Raw genomic sequence first — 25,372 nt, 5'->3', positions numbered from 1 at the left:
TAAATAATCTAGTTGTCTGCTTGAAAAAAATATTTAGTTTACCCTATTGGCAGATTATTTAGCTTGTTTTAAGCAAAAACTCACTTAATTTTTAATTTTGACAACAATTTTTACATGTCGAGAAAATCCTTCTTTATTTAAGAATTGTGATATTTTGGCTGGAAACAAGACAAAAAAATTAAGTAATAAACTTTTTTTTTTTTGCAGTGTTAAACATCTCAACACCCATTCACTGCCATTATAAAGCTTGAAAGCGCCAGGATTTTAAAAATAACTCTGATTGTATTCATCTGAAAGAAGAAAGTCATATACACCAAGGATGGCTTGAGAGTGAGCGTGAACTCTCCCTTTAAATTTATCAATTAACTTATTGACTATAAATTTAAATTTGACCAATTTTACAGTCATGACCCAGCAGTTAGGACTCATTGTATTAGATTATGACTAAAATAAAAAGAAACACAAGCATTTACAGAATATATAGTGAAATAATGGCATGAGCTTTGAGTTTGAAATAGATTTAATAATGCAAAATGCTCAGGGCAGAATTATAATGATGACATTTTTAAGGAAGCAACATAAACACTATCTCTGTTTCGTTTTGTTTACTATAAAAGAGTGTAAGACAGTCCATCTACACTTCACGGGTGTCTCAGAATGCAGGTTTAACAGTCTTGTTTACCGAATACTTATACGCATATGCTATTGTACTCATTATTTTGTCTTGCACTGTCTTGTTTGATTGCATTTTATGTATTTATAGTGGTGGTTTTCTGCTATTCACATTTGATACAGCTGCTATTTTGTGCCTGAATGTCCCTCTGGGGATCAATAAAGTATGTTTATCTAGAGTTACAACAGGAAATGGAAAGGAACAATAAAACATTTTTGTATCTGTTTAACTGTGCCTGCTTTTGCATTACATCTCAGTCGTTGTTCATATTCATGAATACGTTGGAGCACCTTCATCTTTCTATAAACCCTCAACATAAACTACATCTCTGGTTTTATACATGTCAACAGTAATTCAAAGTTATGCTCTGAAAGAACGAGTGTTGTTGTGTCCTTGTACAAGGGCATGGTGATGTTTCTCAACCTTCTGTTGAGAAAACATTGGATATAACTAAATAAGTAAGTTTAAAATGAAAAATAGAAGATTTTTGACAGTGTTTTGGCCACGTAATGATGTTGTTACAAGGACATACCAGCAGGAGAAAACTATTCCTTTGGCACCTTTGCACATGGCTCTTGTTGCTATGGTTATACGTCCGTAAACAGAACTACCTTATTTATCTTCGGTAAAACTTATCTTCTGTTTCGTTGGGCTTTGTAAACTCGTTTTCAAGGATGAATTTGCAAGATAACGACGATCTCGAAAGGTTTTTGAGGAATGTTGACCAAATGAGTAAGTGCTGTTTGTATACAACGTATGTTCATTGATAGCGCCGCGACTGGCCTCTTTCAGTGTGTTGGAATTACCAGAGATAATTGAAGAGTTTTAAAATGTGAATTTATTGCTTTCTGATTGCAGATGAGTTGGTAAAAGACTTAAATTCGAGTGATGTTTCGTGCCAGGAGAAAGCAATTGCGAAGGCAGATCAATTCATCGCATCTCTGGAACAGAAGGAACCGTGTAAAACCAAAATCAATAAGACTCTTATAAACAAAAATCCTTCATCAGAAAATTTGCCAATGGTACAGTATTTACAGTCTGTATTGAAAATATAATATGAATGAATGAGTAAGAACATTTTCTTAGCTTATACAGTTGAAGTCAAAAGTTTACATACACCTTGCAGAATCTGAATTATTTTACCAAAATAAAAGGGATAATACAAAACGCATGTTATTTTTAAATTTAGTACTAACCTGAATAAGATATTTCACATAAAAGAGATTAACATAGTTCACAAGAGAAAAAAATAGCTGAATTTATAAAAATGACACGTTCAAAAGTTTACAACTGATTCCTAATACTGTGTTGTTACCTGAATGATCCACAGCTGTTTTTGTTTAGTGATAGTTGTTCATGAGTGCCTTGTTTGTTTGTTTGTTTAGTTTATTTCTATAGCACAAATTAATACAACCATTGTTGCCCAAAGTGCTGTACAAAAATAGAAAACCAAAAAACAACAAAAACAAATGAAAAACAAAAGAAAACATTTACATAAATATACAAAGACAATGACATAGCACCACACAGGAAAAACACAAAGAACATAAAACTCAGCACTCAGAGAGATTAAAAGCCTGAGTTAATAGATGCGTTTTTTAACAATGATTTAAAACTAAAGATTGTCTGAGCTGATCTAATACTCAAAGGTAACAAATTCCACAGTTTCGGGGCAGCAACTGAGAAAGCACGATCACCCTTAATTTGTTTTAATCTAGATCTGGGAATTGTTAAAAGTTGCTGATCAGAAGATCTCAAGGATCTGGCAGAAGTGTGACGTTTTACTAAGGTATCAAAATATGTTGGAGCTAAGCCAATTAAAAACAAACACTAAAAGTTTGTATTCTATTCGGAAACGAACCGGCAACCATTTAAAAGAGAACAAAATCGGCGTGATACGCTCATGCTTGCGTGTACCTGTCAGCAGTCTAGCTGCCGCATTTTGAACTGCCTGCAACCGTGCCAGAGCCTTGTTTGTCCCGAACCGTTAAACTGCACAAATTCTTTGGTTTTTCAGCATTTTTGTGTATTTGAATCCTTTCCCACAATGATTGTATGATTTTAAAATCAATCTTTTCACACTGAGGACAACTGAGGGACTATTACAGAAGGTTCAAACACTCACTGATGCTTCAGCAGGAAACACGTTGCATTAAGAGCCAGGGGTGTAAATTTTTCTTATTTTGCCTAAATATCATATTTTTGGATCATTTGGTACTGCCTTTCAGAAGCTACAGAAGATACTTACATGTTTCCCAGAAGACAAAATAAATGAAATTTACCCTGATCTTCAAATTCCAAAAGTTTTCACCGCCCGATTAATGCATTGTGCTTCCTTCTGAAGCATTAGTGAGCGTTTGAACCTTCTGTAATAGTTGCATATGTATCCCTCAGTTGTCCTCAGTGTGAAAAGATGGATCTCAAAATCCTACAGTCATTGTTGGAAAGGGTTCAAATACACAAAAATGCTGAAAAACCACAGACTTTGTGGGACCTGAAGGATTTGTCTGTAGAACAGCGAGCAGTTTAACTGTTCAGGACAAACAAGGGACTCATGAACAAGTATCACTGAACAAAAAAAAAAATCATTCAGGTAACAACACAGTATATATCTTATAATAAAACATCTTATTCAGGTCAGTACTAAATGAAAATATGCATTTTGTATGATCCCTCCTATTTTGTTAAAATAATTAACATTTTGCAGATTCCGCAAGCTGTATGTAGACTTAAACTGTAAGTGATAGTTAGAGCAAAAGCATGTATTTGTTTAAATGTTAATAAGTCAGGCTACAGTAACACAGTTGTTTTCTTCTTTTCAGAACATCCAGTATGAACCAAGTCAAAATTCAGGTAGATTTGTGTATTGAAGTCTCTTATGTTTGGCATTTGACAAGACCTCTCTGTCTCTGTTGAATAATTTGGTTTCAAGTATAAAAGTTGAATGTCTGCCCTTGAAGCCTTGTAAATGATTCATAAATCAATACAAACTAGCTCACCTTCATCTTCACTTCTTGTCTTTTTATTATAAATCTTTCATTGGTTTGTTGCACCCTTCGAATCGTCAGAGAATTTCTTGAGGATATTAGAAAAAGATGCCGAGGAGAGAAGACAGAGAAGAAAGATGAAGGAAGAAAAAGCCAATGGTGGGTACCCTGAAGCCTGGGCAGTTTTTGTTTCGCGTTGTCAGTTTGCAACGTCTAGATTTGCTTTGTCCTCGTTTGACCCGCAGCGTTACGGGAGCAGGGGAATGAGGCTTTCACTCAGGGTGACTATGAAACGGCTGTCAGGTTTTATACTGAAGGCTTGGACCAGCTGCGTGACATGCAGGCTCTCTACACAAACAGAGCACAGGTACTTCCACATTTCCGAATGAGTTCTTGTACAATAATCTGATAAGTCAGTATCATAACTGCTATTCCTGTGAGGCTGCTCCTCTTGTGATTTTATTGTCTCTTGCATTCATGTATTATGTAGGCCTTGATCAAGTTGAAGAGATATAAGGAGGCCATAAGTGACTGTGAGTGGGCTCTGAGGGTGAGTAAAACACTGGCAAAGAGGTCAGAGAAGTGCCCTCTCATTTTTCAGTGTCAGCTGAAGCAGAGAGTTTCTCATCCTACCTTGTCTGGTGAGAACAGCAGGCTACATAGTGCGGCGTCTATTGAACTGGATAGTTGCGCAGCACTGCAAAATTGGGTTGTTCCTTCCAGAAGTTCCTTCTGAGCTGTGCCAAATAGCCTTTTCTTTAGGAAAACTTTTGGAAAGTTAAATAAGAGTTATTTATATACAGTTGGGGTCAAGTTTTCATACACCTTGCAGAATCTGCAAAATGTAAATTATTTTACCAAAATAAGAGGGACCTTACAAAATGCATGTTATTTTTATTTAGTAGTGACCTGAATAAGATATTTCACAAAAAAGATGTTTACATATAATCCACAAGAGAAAATAATTGAATTTATAAAAATAACCCTTTTCAAAAGTTTATGTACGCTTGATTCTTAACACTGTGTTGTTACCTGAATTATCCACAGCTGTGTTTTTTTTGGTTTGTTTAGTGATTTGTTCACGAGTCCCTTGTTAGTCCTGAACAGTTAAACTGCCAGCTATTCTTCAGAAAAATCCTTCTGATCCAACAAATTTTAGCATTTTTGTGTATTTGAACAATTTCCAGTAATGACTGTATGATTTTGAGACCCATCTTTTCACACTGAGGACAACTGAGGGCCTCATATGAAACTATTACAAAAGTTTCAAACGCTCACTGATGCTTCAGAAGGAATAACAATGCATTGCGTGTCAGGGGTGTAAACTTTTAAACAGAATGAAGATGTGTAAATTTTTTTATTTTGCCTAAATATCGTATTATTTTGCCCTTCAGAAGCTACAGAAGGTACTTATATGTTTCCCAGAAGACAAAATAAGTTAGATTTACCCTGATCTTCGAATTCAAAAGTTTACACTCCTGGCTCTTAATGCATTGTGTTTCCTTCTGAAGCATCAGTGAGCGTTTGAACCTTCTGTAATACTTGCATATGAGTCCCTCAGTTGTCCTCAGTGTGAAAAGATGGATCTCAAAATCATACAGTCACTGCCAGAAAGGTTCAAATACACAAAAATGCTGAAAAATCAAAGAATTTGTGGGACCTGAAAGATTTTTCTGAAGAACAGCGGGCAGTTTAACTGTTTAGGACAAACAAGGAACTATTACTAAACAAAAAAACCTGTGGATCATTCAGGTAACAAGTATTAAGAATCAAGTGTATGTAAACTTTTGGATGGGGTCATTTTTATAAATTCAGCTATTATTTTCTCTTGTGGACTATATGTAAATGTATTTTATGTGAGGTCAGTACTAAATAAAACATGACATGCATTTTGTATGATCCCTCTTATTTTGATAAAATAATTACCGTTTTGGAGATTCTGCAAGGTATATGCAAACTTTCAACCTCAACTGTAAATAAATATATCCCTATGGTCTAAGAAAATCCAACATATTTCCTTTGTGGTCAGTGATAAATAAGACTGTCTAGGATAAAGATGATGAAAAATCTTTTAAAAATCTAGTTTAAAATGCCAGTGCTTACTTTATAAAGGGATAGTTTATCACCCCCTTGTCATCCAAGATGTTCATGTCTTTCTTTCTTCAGTTGTAAAGACATTGTTTTTTGAGGCAAACAATTGTAAACATTTAATTTTTTCTCCATATAGTGGACTTTGGTCCTATGTGGACTATGGTGGCCACGAGTTTGAACTTCCAAAATGCAGTTTAAATGCAGCTTTAAAAGGCTCCAAATGATCCCAGCTGAGGAAGAAGGGTCTCATCTAGTGAAACGATGACAATTTATATACTTTTTAACTTCAAATGCTCGTCTTTGTCTAGCTCTGCGTGAACTCTGTGCATTCCAGGTCAGTACAGTTATGGTATGTCGAAAAACCCATCTCATTTTCTCCTCCAACTTCAAAATCGGCCGACATCGCTGCAGAAGTACCGACCCAGTGTTTACAAAGTGAATGCGCAAGGAGGGCAAACGCCCTTTCCAAAAAAAGGTAAAACAGCAATGAAGAAAATGAAATAGGAGTTTTTTGACATACCCTAACTGTCATGAACCAGAATACACGCAGAGCTAAACAAGACGAGCAATTGATGTTAGAAAGTATAATAAATTTTTAGAAATGAACCGATTGTTTTGCTAGATAAGACCCTTCTTTCTTGGCTGGGATTGTTTAGAACGCTTTGAAGCTGCATTTAAACTGCATTTTGGTAGTTCAAACTCGCGGACACCGTAGAAAGTCCACTATATGGAGAACATCCATGAAATGTTTTCCTCAAAAAACATAATTTCTTTATGACTGAAGAAAGAAAGACATGAATGTCTTGGATGACAAGGGGATTTTTGTTTGGGAAGTTAACTTCTCCTTGAAGATATTTTTGATGAAATCCAAGAACTGACCCTGCATAGACAGAAACGCAACTGACACGTTCAAGACCCAGAAAGGTAGTAAGGACATCATTAAAGTAGTCTATGTGACATCAGTGGTTCAACCTTAATTTTATGAAGCTATGACAATACTTTTTGGGACAGATTGAGACAAAATAAATCACATTACTGATTCTAGTTTTTAACATTGCTTTCAAGTGGTCAATAAATATATAAAACTTTCATTCACAGTGCAATGAGAAGTGTATTAAAGCGTATGTCCACATGGGAAAATCTCACCTAGCACTCAAGGATTTCCTACAGGTAAGTATCGTTCAATAGAGGTCCTTCTGTCCTTTCAAGTCTAAAGCTGGATTACACTTACATTTCTCACCTTATCTGACCTCTCTCCTTTCATCCTGCTGCCTTTGCTTCACTTTCAGTCCAGGATTTGCTATCGAAAAATTTTGGAGATAGAGCCACAGCGTGAGACTATGGTCAAAGGTATGATCCAAAAATGCTGTGAGAATCTGACGCAAGGGAAGGCAAGGTCAATATGTTTTAGATCCATACTTTTGCACCAGAGCAGGATTAGCATACTTATTATATTAGTCTAAATATGTACCTTTCATTCAAGCATTTCTTAGAATAAACTGAATTCACTTTTTTAATCATGAGTTGCTCTTTTACATTGATTTTGAACTTTTTAAGAGGAATAATGTCATTATGGATTCCCATTCTATGCATTTTAATAGAATATTTTCACATAAAGGAAATATGTTCATGAAGCAGTCACGTTATTTTGCATTACAATAGCTTATCTGAGACAAGTGGATTTGGAAGAAAAGGCATCTCTCCAGGAAAAGGCAGCTTGGGAAGAGCTGCAGGAGGAAACCGAGCAGGCCATGGGAGTACCAGAGCTGCTGAAGAAGCTCGACAAACCCAATGAGATCAATCTTTACTACTGTGGTGGATTGGAGCTGCTCTCACAGGCTATTAAAGACTGTAAGTTCACATGATTAATTCAAGTCCTTTGTTTTTTTTTAACCAGACCCTGTTGTTTTTTTCTTATTTATTCCATTAATTGTCACTGAGCTCCAGCTGTTTTTAGTGGGATGAACAAATGTTTACTCCAGGGTTGAACCTCAGTTTTGTGTGAAATATGCCTTCGGTTTACCCGGTGTTGTTCCAGCAACCAGGGTGATATTTCTTGCACTCAGGATCGATACAGAGAGGAGAGGAGTGAGGAATTTTGTGCAGAGGGCTCATTGATTCTGCTCTGCGGTTCATTTGCAGTTCATGATGAGGAAACTAATCCTCATGATCAGCCACAGAGGACAGACACAGTCCTATCACAAGCACAAGATCAAGGCTTTTAGGCTTTGTTAGTGAACGCGTGCATTACCTTTTAGTTTGTTTGCTCCGTTGTGATCTTGTGTCAGTATATACACTGCACAGATCAGTTCAGCAAACAATTTAGATTGTGATAAAATACATATATAAGGGAGAACTGGCTTGTTGGCTTGTTGCCACTTCACACTTTTTTAAAATTCACTTTACCCTAGTCAATGTTTCTCAGGGTGAGTTTATGTTTGATACTCAATCTCTGTATAAATACAAATCTTAAAGTGCAGCCAAACAGTATATTTATTATGAATATCAAGTTGTTGTAAACAGTAAGATTTTTAATGTTTTTAAAGAAGTCTCTTCTGCTCACCAAGCCTGTATTTATTTGATTCAAAGTGTAGAAAAAAAACAGTAAAATCTTGAAATATTTTTACTATTTAAAATGACAGTTTTCTATTTGAATATATTTTAAAATTTAATGTATTCCTGTGATTTCAAAGCTGAATTTTTAGCGTCATTACTCTAGTCACATGATCCTTCAGAAATCTTTGTAATGTTCTGATTTGCCGCTCAAAAACATTTATTATTATTATTATGTTGAAAACAACTGAGTATAATGTTTTTAGGATTCTTTGATGAATAGAAAGTTCCAAAGAACAGCATTTATCTGAAATAGAAATCTTTATAACATTATAAATGTCTTTATCATCACTCTTGATCAATTTAAAGCATCCTTGCTAAATAAAAGTATTAACTTAAATAATTTCTTTCTCAAAAGATAAATAAATACAATAAAAAATATACTGACTCCAAGTTTTTGAATGGTATAGTGTATAATGTAACAAAAGCTTTTTATTTCAGAGAAATATTTAGTAGTGTAAAAAAACAGACGCGACAACTTGCCCTTATATGAGACACACACAAAATTCAATTAAATTATTGCAAATATATTTCATTTAAATTCTTATTTCTACCTATATTATAATTAGCTCTTGTCTGAATGTACAACAGCTTTCAAAAGTTTGGGTCTGTAAGACTTTTTAGTGATTTTAAAAGAAGACTCTTGCTCACCAAGGCTGAATTAATTTGATCCAAATTACAGTACAGATTTTGATATATAATTAGAATTTAAGAATCTCTTTTCTGTTTTAATATATTTTAAAATGTAATTTATTTCTGTGGTGGCAAAGCTGAATTTTCTGCATCATTACTCCAGTCTTCAGTGTCACATGATATTTCAGAATTCATTCCAATATGCTTCTTTGTTGCAAGAAACATTATTTTGATATTTTACTTTTCTTTTACTTTTTCTATCCAGAAACCAAAAAACTACTAGAGAAAACACGTTTATTTAATATCCTGCAGTCCTCTTTAGCCGATATCCTCTATTAAAAACTGTTTAAAGTGTCTAAAGGGTAAAATATGGGTCTGCACATTGTGCAGCATAATCTTGAAAGCACTCCAAGACAGAAGGTGTTTTGCCAATGTTTTGTGCAGGTGAGATACCTGAATAGCTCTTTGTAAACTAATTTCTAGTATTTCCACAGAATGAACACTGGCTTTGTGTAGATAAGGCAGTGCTCTCTTATTCTTGATGAGCTTTTGTTTATTCTCCTTGTACTCTCTTTTGCCCTTGAACGCAGTGTATTGTGTGTCTGAGTCTGGCTACTGTGATTTAGTGTTGATATATGGCTCTCACTGCACACCTACCAACACTGACCTTATCTCTGTATCCCTCACAGGTACTGGGCAGACACTATTCAGATTAAACAATGGCTTCAGTATCATTAATGGCAATAACACTGTAAGAAGGTAAGGTTGCTAAAGAAGTGGACCTGACAGGTTGTGGTCAAAATGTTCTTTCAACATTTGAAAATGGCTGATGTGGTGTAAAGGTCTGTTTAAGAAGATCTTACTGTAGTATCATAAAGTGTACATGCATAATCCACATGTGATTGATTGCATCTTGTTGTTGCTCCAACCAAACATGCTATTAAAATTAATTGACTAATTTGAATGCATTTAAACAACAGATGTGTAATCTGGCTCTGCTGTATGGTCATGTCATGTGTTGGAATTTACCTTTCCACCACCAGAATGAAATTGAAAGGGTTTATCTGTGTTTGACAATGATTGATTGGTTTGTTTGGAAGATTCGCTTTGTTTGTTTCATACAGTTTGCACACATGTCTGTTTAAAGCGATAGTTCATTCTGTCATTCACGCCATCTCATGTCATTCCAACTCAAATCAGTGCTATTTTAGTATTACAGTTGAAGTCAAAAGTTTACATGCATCTTGCAGAATCTGCAAAATGTTAATTATTTTACCAAAATAAGAGGAATCGTACAAAATGCATGTTATTTTTTATTTAATACTGAGCTGAATAAGATATTTCCCATAAAAGACATTTACATATTTATAAAAAAAAATCCCGTTCAAAAGTTTACATACACTTGATTCTTAATACTTTGGGGTTTTGTTTAGTGATAGTTGTTCATGAGTCCCTTGTTTGTCCTGAACAGTTAAACTGCCTGCTGTTCTTCAGAAAAATCCTTCAGCTCCAACAAATTCTTTGGTTTTTCAGTTTTGTTAATTTGAACCCTTTCCAATAATAACTGCATAGTTTTGAGATGCATCGATGCATGAGGGACTCATATGTAACTATTACAGAAGGTTCAAATGCTCACTGATGCTTCAGAAGGAAAAAAGATTCATTAAGAGCTGGGGGTGAAAACTTTTGAACACAATGAAGATGTGTACATTTTTTTTATTTTGCGTAAATATCATATTTTTTCATGTAGTACTGCTCTTTATAAGCTATAGAAGATACTTATATATTTACCAGAAGACAAAATAATTTAAATTTACCCTAATCTTCGAATTCAGAGTTTTCACCCCCCGACTCTTAATGCATCATGTTTTCTTCTGAAGCACCAGTGAGTGTTTGAACCCTCTGTAATAGTTGCATATGAGTCCCTCAGTTGTCCTCAGTGTGAAAAGATGGATCTCTAAATCATACAGTCATTGTTGGAAAGGGTTCAAATACACAAAAATGCTTAAAAACCAAAGAATTTGTGGTACCTGAAGGATTTTTCTAAAGAACAGCGGGCAGTTTAACTGTTCAGGAGAAACAAGGGACTCATGAACATCTATCACTAAACAAAAAACACAGCTGTGGATCATTTGGGTAACAACACACACAGTATTAAGAATCAAGTGTATGCAAACTTTTGAACAGGGTAATTTTTATAAATTCAACTATTATTGTCTGTTATGTGATATCTTATCTATGTAATATCTTATTCAGGTCAGTACTACAAAAAATAACATGCATTTTGTATGATCCCTCTTATTTGGTAAAATAATTAACATTTATATGTAAACTTTTGACTTCAACTGTTTTTCTGTACTACAGTAGTTTTTTTTTTGTCTTCAATTTTCATTTTTTATTTTAGTTTGCATTAGTAATTTCTACCTGATCTTATGACGAAAATTAACCTGTGGGAACTTTTTCGCAAGACGCAAAATACGTACCAATAAGTACATCACTACAGTTTCCAACAGAAATAAACACTAAAGGTGGTAAAATAGCAATATGATAGCAATAAAATAAAATAGCAAATGTTTTGCTTTCCGGATGTAACAAGCAACTCAACGGACATTTCAAGTCAGAACACGTACAAAATTAACATCACATAAAACGTACCAAATGTACAGTACACTCATCTTTTCCGGGGGGAAAAAACGGACACTTTTTTAGGACACTCAGTGGTAAAATTTCTATTTACCTGTAATTTTATTTCAGATTTGGTTTTAGTCATTTTAGTACTTTAGTTTAAACATTTTTATTGACTTTTTACATTTTTGTTAAAGTTTTGTAAGTTTATTCTTAAAATTTCTAAAATTTCATTTCAGTTGACAAAAACAGTTTGTAACAGTTTTAGTTACCAATAACGAGACTGATCTGTAAGATAATTTCTCCCATGGAACAATTTTTTAAGAATGGGCTGGTTGTTATTTTCCATGCATTTACATTGAATGAAAAATGGAGCTCAAAATAGAAACAAAAGCAAATTATTCAGTTTTTGGGTGAACTATCGCTTTAATATTTGATCTACAGTGCATGACTGAAATGTATTTACTGTGTCTCATTTTTTCCCTCTTTTTCCCTATTTAGCTGTCTTTCACAGAATTCAAAAGATCCATATGCGGTTGATCTATGCATGTCTGTTGTCAAACTATGGAGGACGGTTTGCAGTGGAAACGGTAAGATAAAAAGCAGCATGTAAGCGTATAAATCTTATTCAAAGACCTTGAAAAAGAAAGACGCTATTACTGAGAGAGATAAAAAAAAAAAAACACAGTCCCACTTGAACATTCCCGTTTTTATACTTTCGAATGGTCTCTCTTGGGAAAACTTTAAATGTATTGACACTACCTAATCTGGTTCTGCTTTTCCCCACTTCTTTTAAAGTAATGAGCATTCGTGAAATTGTCTAAATTCAAGTCGATATCAATTTATCCTCTTCTTGCCTGCTAGCAGTGAAATTGTTATTGCCTCCCACATTAAAAGTGTCTTTAGTGAGTAGTTTGTGCCCTTCAGTTATAATCTCATTAACTGGTCAACTAAATCTGCATTTGTCTTTATTAAACCTTCTCCATAATTGTGTTCATCCAGAGCAGAACCAACAGCTGTTGATGGAGTGTCCCGGCACTAGACGACACATGGTCCAGCTGCTGGCATCACCGGTATGTGAAATACAGAGGGAAAGCCTGGAATTGCTCAGCATGTACTCAGAAACTCAGCACGGAAGACACACGCTCATCGACAACCTGAATTCCAACCAGTATGTATTTTTGGTAACATATTGAATGCATTGCATTGTAGTTTACAATATGATGTGCAATCAATTAATTATTTACAACATGATGCATGAGGTCAAATGAGCCATTTAGACATAACTAATTATTAGTGCTGTCAAAATTAGCATGTTAACGGAGGTAAATAATTTTTCCAGTTTTACGGTGTTAAAAATATTTAACGCAGTTAACTCACAACTGCTGCTTCTGTCTCTTTTTTTCTTGACAAGAAGTACATTTATTTAGTCGCATAATGTCTTTACGACCACATCAAATGGGAGACTTTTTCAGACACGCACTCCAACTTCACTTCAGTAACAGGCACTAGTCAAACAAGCGCAGGAAAGGTACATGTGATGAGGAAGCTTCAGTAGAACAGCAGTGAACTACAGTCAGATGGAATTTTGTCTAGCCATATGTGAGTTAAAACCAGTGGTGGAAAGAGTACTGAAAATGTATACTCAATTACAAGTACCGTTACATTGCTGAAATTGTACTCAATTACAAGTAAAAGTACTGGTGTTAAAAAAGTAATTAAGTAAAAGTACAAATTACTCTTCATAAAAACTACTCAGAATACTAATTACTTTTTAGCTGGTTATTGATATAGCCATAATTGCTGAATCAGACAAGATCCAGACAATAAAGCACACGCTGCTTTTATGATATCATGGTACTGATCAATCTTAGATGGTTGTTTCCTCCGGGGGAAAAAATCATAGAGGAATTGTACAAATTAAATTATATGTTCCATTCATTACATAACACAATAAGAAAAAAAACAGTATGCCTTACTAATATATATATTTAAGATATTAAAACAAGTACACAGTAAGCAATGCAATAAGAACAAATAAACAAATTAGGAATTAATTAATACAGTCTGTATTACAATGATAGATTTGCATGTTCTAGTTAGAGCTGGGCGAAATGTCCTAAAAATAAAATCCCTGATTTTTTCACAAAAAATCCGATTTACGATTTAAAATAGATTGTTCCCCCCTAAGACATTTAGCATGTAAAGAAACCTCAGCTTTTCCACAACATATGGGCACCATATATTTTGCAATATACATTGCAACTGCATCCGTGATTGCTTTCCACCAGGCCCCATTCTTATTATACCGGAAACAGTAAATGTTTGTAAGACAAATAAATATGAGATGGGAGGAAAATATATATTTCCATGCTTTTCTCTTGCAGTTATATCATATATTAAAATATAAAATTTTGAATACAGAAATATTAAATGATTTAAATAACTGAAACAATCTGCCAGCAGGTGGCAGCAAGACACTGATTTAATGACTGAATCATATCATTCATTCACTCAGAATAAGCCAGCTGTTTTTATGAATGGGAAATTGAATCATTTCACTCAGACGCTCAGCGGCTCAGATATGATTTGTTTCTGACTACTTTTGACCACGAAATAGAGCAAAATTAGGCAATAGTGTTATAGTCAGACAATGTAAGTCACTTAATAATAACTTCTTGTTTATTTAACTGTTGTGTTAAATCAATATCTCATTTACAAACTCCCTTAAAAATTATTAAAAGCTGTTACTCATTTTAGATCGCAATATCACAAAGCTGTATTATAATCAAGGATGCTCGCTATACTGTACAATCAGTCTCTTATTTACTCTCTCTCTACACTTTGTTTCTGAAAGGATTCGTGAGATATGTCCGTGATACATTACTCTACGTTGTAAAAACACGTAGAAAGGAACTTGTTTTTCGGTTCAAATACTATACCAGGCTTTTCATTGGTCCGTTAAGAAGAGATATTTTTATTGGCTACCGAAATGCCGGTCAGTGGTTAAAATATAATATTCAAATTTCAGTACTCTGTATCGAATTGTGATTTTAAAAGTAATTAAGTAAATTACTCAGGTTAATTTGTACTCAAGTACAAGTAAAATTACAGACTTAAAATTATACTCATGAAAGTACAAATACCCCAAAAATGTACTTAATTACAGTAACGTGAGTAGTTGTAATTCGTTACCTCCACCACTGGTTAAAACTAATTAAAATGCGTGTAGCCTGTATCATTTCATACTAAAGCACAAATTTAAAGTCCCCCTGAAATCAAAATTAAAGTTTTTTGGCTTTTAGTATGAATATATTATCCTTAAGATTATCTATAAGCTAGTGTGCTTCAAAACAACGACAAAAGTCGCGTTTACAAGATATGGGCATTCAAAACTTACAGTCTAGTCACTTCCGCCAATATGAATCAACGATTTTGATGATATCACCGTGCACTTCAGTTTCTCATCAAACGTTCTGTCCAATCAAATGCTCTCTAGAGTCCGTATTGTCCCGCCCCCTACACAGAGACGCAATACACGGAGCAGATCATATGCGCTCATATGTGCAATCGGCATGTATTAAACTACACAGCCTCAGCATGATTATGAGTTTCATAATGAATCTGTGGGGTAATTCATTAGTCTGTGGCTGTCATAAGCTACAAATGCGGCTTTACCGAGCTTAACGGCTCTGCCCCGAAGTGATATAAATGAAACGCTATTGGCTATTCAAAATAAGTGGGCGGGGCTGGGCAATATGTTTTTGTTTCACTTAAAAGCACGTCACCACATAGAATAACGCTGCGTGTTTCAAGGCACTTCAGTGGACCTTTAACTATGAGCAGGCATATCAGATCTGTGTCACACTCAGCAGTGGCAGCTCTTAAAGTAATAGCAGCCAAAGAACCTGATAACCTAGCTGCTGTGATGCCTTGTAATTAAAAAAAACAAAAGAAAAAATAGGAGGTCAATAACTTTTTTAGCTTTAAGGATTCATCTATATTTAATTTAGTGTTTGACAGCTTTATTCAATTTCCTTCTTGCTGAAGGGCACAGGTAAATAATGGGTTTATGTGAAGATGGTTTAACATTTAGTTAAATTATAAGTTATTTTTATAAGTTTAATTGATAATTCTCAATTATGCTGTAATGTTAAAAGACTATAGTCAATAGTTAAATATTAGGGGAAAAGGGAGAAAAAAAGACATGTAATATTGGTATCATGTTAATTCACTTTCAGAACAAAAATTTACAGATAATGTACTCACCCCCTTGTCATCCAAGATGTTCATGTCTTTCTTTCTTCAGTCATAAGGAAATTATGTTTTTTGAGTAAAACATTTAAGGATTTCGCTCCATATAATGGACTTCAATGGTGCCCCCGAGTTTGAACTTCCAAAATGCAGCTTCAAAGGGCTCTAAGGAAAAAAGGGTCTTATCTAGCAAAATGATGGGTTATTTTCTAAAAAGAAATTACAATTTATATACTTTTTAACCTTAAATGCAATAATGACGTGATTTTTCACTCATAACTACCGCAGGCATAAAACAAAAGAATATCATCAGCAAAAATGAAACTGGTTTGAATGGCTTTACTGCAGAGAAATTACTGTACACAATAAAACATAAATGTCACTGTTATTTGATGGTGGACGTGGATTATAAGTTGCAAGTGATATAGTCAAGTCATTTAAAAGGTAATAAAATATGCTTTATTTTATTCTTCTGTAATTGCTCTTAAAGATAGTTTTTTTTTTAGGGGTTGCTAAAGACTCGAATATGTATAATGATTGGCAAAACATTCATGCATTTAAGGGTTAAAAATGTGTTGTTTTTACATTATTTGAAGATTGAATGTGAAATTATTGCAATATAAAAGTATATTTAAAAACTTTAATGTTTTTAAAGTTGAGATTATTTGTGGAAATATATGTGATTAATTAGTTATTTTTTTAAACGATTGACAGCACTAATTATTTAAAACAAATTGGATTGACATGCCACACTACTAAGAAATACTGTCATGTTTTTAGCATTTTAGATTAAGAATAAAGATAAAAGTAGATACTTAGAGCATAATTAATAAGTAATAAATCTACATTTCAGAAATTGAGGCACTACTTTGTTTATATTGACAAAATCTCTGAAAATTAAATGTTTTATGTTCTATAAGAACAGTAATTGTTTGCATTGCTTACTTAGTTAAAAAGCATAATTAATTCATGTTTAATAAGTAAATGCAATATTTACTAATATTTATTTGAATCCACTTTGATGTCAGTTTTATCTCAATCTTAAATGCTGTTTAGAAAGCAGAGCAGGAGATTTAAGTGTGGTGTTCTTATGATATCTGTGATTGATCTCATTAGCGAGCATGCAGACGATCTCCTGCTGTTATGGCATGTTTTATTAAAGTCCTTTTAATGAGCCTTTAATGAATGCGATCTTTCCCCTGTAGAATGGCAGAGAACCTGATGAGCTGCGTTCGCCGTGATTCGAGCTCTGCATTGGCGCTTACAGTTCTGGAGAACTTGGCTGGAGAAAATAAGTATGCACAGTCAATATATTTGCCCTTACGACATGCCATGCCCTGTTTGCATGTGAAGTTGATGAATGCCTTAAAAGAGAGACAGCGAAACTACCGCTTTTTACGAAATCTTGGGCACGACCCACCCGAGAGTCCATTAGATTCCCATACATCATAGTCGCACGTATTAAATCGAGACACATTCAGATTCATTCAGCTCAACAGCCCGGGTCCCTTGAGAATGCAAAGTGAACACATTTAATACAAAACAATCCATCACATTCACAAATCCCTCCATTTATCTCTGTGAGGGAGATCAGCCGCTCGCCGTTTCTAGTCATTCACCACCTTACAGATAGAATAAGGTGCTCTCGGTGACCAGGAGACGGAATTAAACAGCCACTTCATGCACAGAAGGAAATGAGAATGGCCTAACAGTTTGATAGATAGTCAATGAAAAGTGTTCAGTGAATTCAAGCTGCTCTTTTGTTTCTAGATAAGGATGGTTAGGCATATTGGTCTTGTCTTGTGTTGTACGCTGGGCGTCGTGAGATTTGAAACCGTAGTTCTGCTTGGATCAGCGCCCACCACATTATAACGCCTTTTTATCTTTTGCCTCTCTGGCTCTTTCTGCATTACTGTGCGGGGGTTATCTGAGGATATAGGTCCGTTGAGCTTTTTTACTTAGTGGTTAGTTTCTTTATTTGATTTGTTGTTGTTGTTGTTGTTTGTCTTTTTCAGATTTAAGATTCAGTCAAGGGAGAACTTCACAGCAGTGTTTGCTGTTCCTCTTGAACATCTGCTGGTGATGTATTATGAAACATCATTCATAGTCATCTGCTTAATAATTATAGCAATCTAAATTAAAATAGCGTATAATATTCTAATCAGTAATACTCTATTGTCTGATTTCTCAGACATTTTGGGATTGTGTTTGGCCACCATTATTAAGCACAACTAGAAGATATATGCCAATAAATAACTTGTAGGACACATAGAGTAACAAAACAGTTGTAATCTCACATTCAATCTTAATGCTTTTTAGCATGTCTTTAGTTTGTATTACAGGATTCTTAAACCTCCTTTCTGGAGGGTGAAATCGGTACTCTCATTTTGATCTTTAGGATTTTCTTCTTTATTTAGTTTTAATTTAAGGTGTACCCATATAATGTTTTACCATACTGGTTGATAGAATGATCTAGATATAGAAGTCTTCTGGCAGTAAAAGTCCCCAATCTTCAGAGAAAGAAAATATGTTGCTGTATTAGATGTGGATATCCAATTACTAAAATTATTAATATTGGCACTCACCATAATAATACTAGTATGATGAGAGTTGTTTCTTATAATGAATGCTAGCAGGAGGGTGTACTTGTACCTGTGACACACAAAAAAATTTCTTCTGGCCTTTCTGTATTGATAATTATAGTTCATGATTATTAAACTGCTTAGTAATTACATAATTAACTTGCACTACCAGTTTTACAAGATTGGGCTTGGTAAGTCACTCACCAAGGCTACATTTATTTTATTATACCAAAACAAAGTAAAAACAGTAATATTGTGTAATATAATTACAATTTAAATAACTTTTCTGTTGTAATATACTTTAAAATGGCATTTATAGCTGTGATGGCAAAGCTATGGAAAGCTGTTTCCGCCACTGAATTAAAAAGAAATCACATTTTTCACTTTGACTCTGCAATTTCGAGTTTGCATCTTGCAATTTTCTCAAAAATTGTATGATATAAACTCGCAATTGCGAGTTAAGTCATATCAAGAACATATCAGAATTGCAAGTAAAAACGTGGAATTGTGAGATACAAACTCATTTGTGAGAAAAATGTCAGTCAGTTCTGACTTTATTTCTTGCAATTGCGAGTTTATGTCCTGCTATTCTGACTTTTCTGATGCAATTCAGTTATAAGCTTGCAATTTCATGAAAAAAAGTTTCATTCTGACATGTTCAGACTGTATAACTCGCAATTGCGAGTATATATCCCACAATTCTGACTTTTTACTTAGAATTGCGAGATACAAACTCGCATTTGTGAGAAAAAAAAGCAATTCTGACTTTATTTTTCACAATTTTGACTTTTCTGACACAATTCTGAGTTATAAACTCTCTATTCAAGATAAGATATAAACTCGCAATTCTGAGACAAAGGTTTGTAACATGCAATTTTTATATCCCATTTCTGACTTTTCTGATGCAATTCGAGACTTGCAAGTCAGAATTGCAAGACATAAACTTGGAATTCTGAGAACATATCAGTCTTTTTCCCCCTCCGATTTTGACTGTACTGTATAACTCGCAATTGCGAGTTTGTATCCCAGAATTCTGAGAAAAAAAGTCTGAATTGTAAGATACAAACACATATTAGTGAGGAAAAAAAAGTCAGAATTAAGTTTATAAACTCTCAATTCTGACTTTTTGCTCATAATGGCGAGATATAAACTTTTTTTTAAGATATAAAAAAGTTTAATTTTGTTTATATCCGGCATTTCTGACTTTTCTGATGCTTAACTCACAATTCTTAATTTTTTTTTAGAATTGCAAGTTTGTATCTCGCAATTCTGCCTTTATAACATGCAGTTGCAAGTGATTAATTCAGAAATGTGAGATATAACTTTGCAATTCTAAGAACATATCAGTGTTTTTCCAACTCAAGTTTATATCTCACTATTCTGAAAAAAAAGGTCAGAATTGCGAGATACAAACTCTAAAAAATCAGTCAATTCTGACTTTATTTTTCTCAATTGCGAGTTTATATCAAGTAATTCTTGTCTATAATAGCTCTCTAAAAAACAGTTGTTCTGCGTTTTTTTGCGAACCATGATAGTTTTTCAGGATTCTTTAATAAATAGAAAATTCAAGGTTTGTGACATTATGAAAGTCTTTACTGTCACTTTTGATTAATTTAAAGCATCTTTTATGAATAAAACTATTCATTGGTTTCAAAAACAAAAAAGATCATATTGACCTCAGACTTTTAAATGGTACTGTATATAATTAAAACTGTCCACATTTCATCTAATACTGTTTTTCCTTTGTGCTTGTAGTCAAATATCGTGACAGCTGACCACAAGACACTGGCTTCTGTGATTTCTGTGATTGGGACCATGGCTCTAGATGACGTCATCAGTAAAAACCTAGCAGGACGTAACGAATTTTGGAGATGCTCTCTCCAAGCGATGGTAAGCTTGGAGATGATAACCCTTTACATCACAACCGAGCTCCCAAATACTCTGTCCTTGAGCATTGCTGAATTATGTATGATGTCTTGCACTGTGAATTTTGATTTCGAGGGTTTGTTTCTAAGCTCCTTGTGCTATCTTGTAGCATGAGCTGTGAAACAGCCATTTCCCACAGATGCTAAAAGGCTGCAAAAGGACATGAATTTAATTTCCGACACTGTCGAGATAAAGCTCTGTTTTGGTTGCAGGAGCGGCACGTCGGCTGTGAATATAGAAGTGTCCTCTATCCCCTCTTGGGGTTGATGATCAACTTAGCTTCAAATCCCTCTCAAGTTGTGCAGGTAAAGCAGGAAGTTTAATACAGCGGGCTCTGGGCCAGCCCTCATCCGAAACATCAAGCACTTTTGTAGCCAAAGGGCCTTGGACAGGCAGAATGTTCTGTTAGCGCCTTTCCTCTCCATATGTTGCAATCATATCTGAAACACCAAAGGAAAATTGGAGAGAATGTTTTTTGGCTCTCTTTTAACATACAGGAGCACGCTGTTCTGGCCAGCAGCAGGTGCTTGGACCTGCTGAGCGATTCCTCTGGAGGCGTCATCACAGTGAGTTGAATTCGTTTTAGCAAGGCCAAAGCAAGCTTTAACCCAACCCCTGATGACTGGAGCCGCCAGAACGTTTGAACTGTAGATTTCTGCACATTAATTATTAAAATGTTCATCCGGCAGGATGTGGGTTGTTGTGGAGCCCAGCGTATTAGCATCTCTAGAGGATCTCTACAAAACATTTACACATATGGCTTCTACCAGATCAAAAATGGAAGTTCAGAGTTTAAATATATGGATGTCCTTAGATGGCTAACATCCCCAAGAGGAGGATTTCGCATGCACGGAAGTATTTACATAAAGATTACCGTGGCAGCCGCAGGCCTTAGCCCAGGGACTATTTTCTCTGACTATGTAAATCAGGTTCTAGGTTGTTTGCTTGGGTTTTGCTGCCTTGACTCTTCGTATCTCTCCAGTCAGACTGTTTCTTAGAGTACAATTAAGGTGAAGGAACTTTGTCTTTGTCTTTCTTTATATATAATGGAACTGACTGTTTCCGCCTCGTGGTGGACTTTTAGTGCTGTGATACAGTTTGAACTGCAATTTTGACAGCCTGCTACAAAGTACATTGGAGTACAGCCTAATCCCTTTGAAATGTCTTATCTGTCCTGTTGTGGTATCAAACATGTTATCTTGTTTTGTTTGGGCTTCAGAGAGCTGCAGGTTTGCTGAGCGTTCTCCTCCCCATGTCTTCTGATGCCACTCAGGAAGTTGTGCAGAATGGAATAGTGAAGAAGTTGCTGAAGATTCTGAAGGTAGAGTCTATATTAGATTTTAGCATTCAGTATAGTGTCTATAAGAAAAGAAACTCAAATGGAATTAGATAAAAGATATCGAAGATGGTAGGGATTATGCCCTTCGCATTAAATGTGCAATAAAAAATTCACTACTAAAAAGACCTGTTGAAAGTGTGACCTTGCTGGCACATTATTTTTTAGATCGATCTATCTGTCTGTCTGTCTGTCTGTCTGTCTGTCTATCTATCGCTACATTATGTAATTATTTGACCATAAATATTAATAATTATTTACATTTACATTACATTTATCCATTTAGCAGACGCTTTTGTCCAAAGCAACTTACAATTTATAAATAACCTGGTTCATCAACAATGTTGCCAGTGTTTGGTACCATTATTCATTTACTGTATTATTCATAACTATATATCTGTCTGTGTATCTGTCTGTTTGTTCTTTTGTTCACCAAAATACAGCAATGTGAAATGGTGGCGACCCCCATAAGTTAAACACTTTAACCCTGTAAAGCCTGGCATATTAATTAAACTTTAGAAAATACCATAAATCTCTGTATTATTTGTGACATTGAAACTGCTTTTGACCACCACAAATTGAAATAAAAAAGGCTTTATGAAATTAGATCAATAAAAATCTTTACACGTTTTTTTATGCATTTTTTTGTGATCAATAAACCCCATAGTAGCCTGATTATGTAATGCATAAAACGCAATTGCAGTACATTTTTTTGTAATACTTATTTAAAATTTCGTTTAAAATTTCAGGCTTTACAGAGTTAAGAGTTTAACTTTGGGCCGCCACCATTACATATTCTTGTATTCTGGTGACCAGGTCTATTGGTTTTTCTCAGGAGAGCATTGCAGTTGCAATCGTAGACATTTAACTGAAATTTGCTTGTGTGTCTGTCCTGTCAGGTAGGAGGAGAGATGAGCTCCAGATACTCCATTAAAGCCCTGACAGTCTGCACTGCCTCAATCCCACAAGCCTGTGAGGAGCTGGTTAAGCTTGACAAACGTGAGTTCTGAGGGTCAGGGAGGCAGAAGATTGGATTCAATAACGTGTCTTAAGTTCTGTGGCTTTACGGTGACTTTGTGTATGTGTACGTGTGTGTGTGTGTGTGTGTGTGTGTGTGTGTGTGTGTGTGCGCTACACACATTTATTCATTCAGGGCTGCGCACTTTGAGAAAACTCCTGGGTGGTATTGACGAGTTGCTGGTGGGGAACGCAGCTTTGTGTATGGGCCATTGCTTAGAAGTGGATGGAGCTGCTGGAGGCCTCCTAGGCACAGACTGCGTGCAGTTGCTGCTACACCACGCCGCCGGAGACGCCAAAAGAGCAGCCGTTCGGCAGAATGCAGCCATCACTCTTGGGAAGCTGTGCAAAATAGAGCCCAGGTATAATTAAATCTGCCTTTTGCTGTCACCTGTTTTATATTGATTAACATTCATGCTGATGCACAGCAGTGATACTTTGGGAAACATGAAGGTGAAAAGATAATGCTCCTTATAATTAACCTTAACAAGATGATGAACTTTACGAATGCATAATGAATTAAAACACCCCAGATGTACAGATTCCATTCGTTTTATTGGTTGCGTTTGAGGCCTGTTAACGAGAACTTTTACAGATGTGAAAGTCTTTTTAAATAATTACCGATTGGGCCTTTATACTTTTATTGACCTAGAGAACTATTGAGTTTTTTCCCCTTCATCTTTAATTTATAAAGCGTCCACAAGCTCAGGTCTGAGAAAAGTAGCAGCTCTGTTAGTTAAGTGTTCTTGAGACGTCTTATTTTCCCAATCAGCATCTAACAAGGACAATCCAACAGAGAGGAGTCAAATCTGAGAGCGATCAACTTTGATGAGCTTTCAACTTGTTCAAGTCTTTACAGTGAGATTTCAAACCTCTGAGATCAGAGTGCAGCTAAAAAAAGACATTTTAGACAGAAAACAGTGGAAGGTACAGACGCTGCCAAAAATATTACACATAACCGATGAACCTGCTTTATATGCAGAGCAAACTGGCTGACGTTTTCACGCTCGTTTGCATTTCATATTCTTAGCTCTGGTTTTTACTGTTGAGTTCATTGTGTGGTCAGACTGAGAAAGAACCTAATTCTGTTGGTTTGATATATCTCTGTTTTGATTTTTTTCAGGCACATGGAGAAAGTCAGGGAGCTCCATGGTTTAGAAATCCTTCACTCCTGTGTGAGATTGATCACGTGAGCCACTACCACTCATTCGGTTCCACAGTAAATGAACCCATAACTCAGGACACGCATGCAAACACACTCCCACCCACACATAGAGATGAATGCTGTCCTTTGCTTCACAGCTTAAGATGCTCATCTTAAGTGAGGCCACAAATTACTGTCATGCCTTAAGGCCTATCTTGATTATGCAGCTGTTTCCTGTGTTCGTTTTAATTAGAGAGAATTTACATTGACATGTGACTCCGTTATCTGCTGTTGTAGAGAACATGTTGCCCTGGGACGATATTTGAAACGTTTCAATTTCCTTTCATCCCAAATGACTCGCTTGGGGAGTGTGTTGCCTTGATTACACTTTGCTTTGTTTGTTGATAAATGGATTAATATTAGCTTTCATGTGTGCAATAAAAAAAAGATTAATAAAACTTCTTTTGAAAATAATTATGGTTACAGCCTGCTCATCTTTGCAGACTTGATAGCTTTAGAAGGCATTTGATGATGTAATAAGAAAAAGAAATATTGATACAATTCAAAAGGGTTTAGCAGATTTGAGTCTGATAGTGTAATCCAGGCTTGGGAGAGGATTTCAAATCTATATGACTTTCTTCTGTGGAACTTTTTGGTTACCAGCCTTCTTCAGAATAGCCTCTTTTGTTCCAGAGTAGAATGTAAATCATATTGAGGAGGTTTGGAATGACATGGAGTAAGTGATGGGAAAAAATAAATTTTTGGGGAAACTGTTTGTATAGGAAAAATATCCATATTTAAAACCTTTTAAACCGCAGTCTCTATCTTCTGCTAGCGTTGTGCATTTGTTTACGAGAGAGTGATGTTCTAGCGGATGATGTAGGACATAGCCATAGCGTAAGCTCCGTTGAGAATATGCTAGTCTCACGAGAACCAAGTTTTGTTTACAGCTAGGGGTGTGTGACATTGACAAAAAAAGATATCTCAATATTTTCTTGGGTTTTATCAATAATATTTTGCTGAGTGTGTTATTGTGCTTGTATCTTAAAGACTACTGTAGACAGCTGACTCCTAAAGTTTTAGATATTATTCATATTATGTGTGGTTAGTTCACAGTAGTGATAGAAATTAATCTTTTCCAGTAAGTTTAAATAGATTTTTACCTTTTATGGAATTATTACCATTATTAAGTCATTTATTCTAAAAGTATGCGTCATCCTGCATCAAATTCTTACATTTAAATGATTAGTTTACTTTCAGAACAAAACATTTACAGATAATTTACCAACTTCTTTGTCATCAAAGATGTTGATATCTTTCTTTTCTCATTCTTAAAGAAATTATGTTTCTTGAGGAAACCATTTCAGGAATTATCTACATATGGTGGAATTCTATGGTGCCCCCAAGTTTGAACTTCCAAAATGCAGTTTAAATTCAGCTTCAAATGGCTCTAAACAATCCCAGCCGAGAAAGAAGGGTCTTATCTAGCGA

At 35.1% G+C, this 25,372-nt stretch overlaps 1 protein-coding gene across 1 annotated transcript; it reads left to right on the top strand.

The window, feature by feature from the left end:
- Window positions 1–1,335: 1,335 nt before the first annotated feature.
- Window positions 1,336–24,186, top strand: LOC141285452 (tetratricopeptide repeat protein 12-like; the record flags this gene model as incomplete). Its single annotated transcript, XM_073818465.1, has 21 exons — window positions 1,336–1,405; window positions 1,532–1,695; window positions 3,496–3,526; window positions 3,742–3,819; window positions 3,906–4,027; window positions 4,151–4,210; window positions 6,850–6,921; window positions 7,041–7,101; window positions 7,414–7,602; window positions 9,687–9,756; window positions 12,124–12,212; window positions 12,625–12,793; window positions 17,082–17,171; window positions 17,892–17,955; window positions 20,214–20,348; window positions 20,597–20,689; window positions 20,882–20,950; window positions 21,604–21,705; window positions 22,620–22,719; window positions 22,874–23,099; window positions 23,861–24,186. Coding segments are annotated over 21 exons (2,124 nt in total), but the record flags the coding sequence as incomplete, so codon positions are not given.
- Between the last annotated feature and the right edge of the window lie 1,186 nt (window positions 24,187–25,372).

The sequence above is a fragment of the Garra rufa genome, chromosome 14, assembly GCF_049309525.1.
Source record: "Garra rufa chromosome 14, GarRuf1.0, whole genome shotgun sequence".
NCBI classification, from domain to species: domain Eukaryota; kingdom Metazoa; phylum Chordata; class Actinopteri; order Cypriniformes; family Cyprinidae; genus Garra; species Garra rufa.
This window is presented reverse-complemented; position numbering and strand designations above follow the sequence as displayed.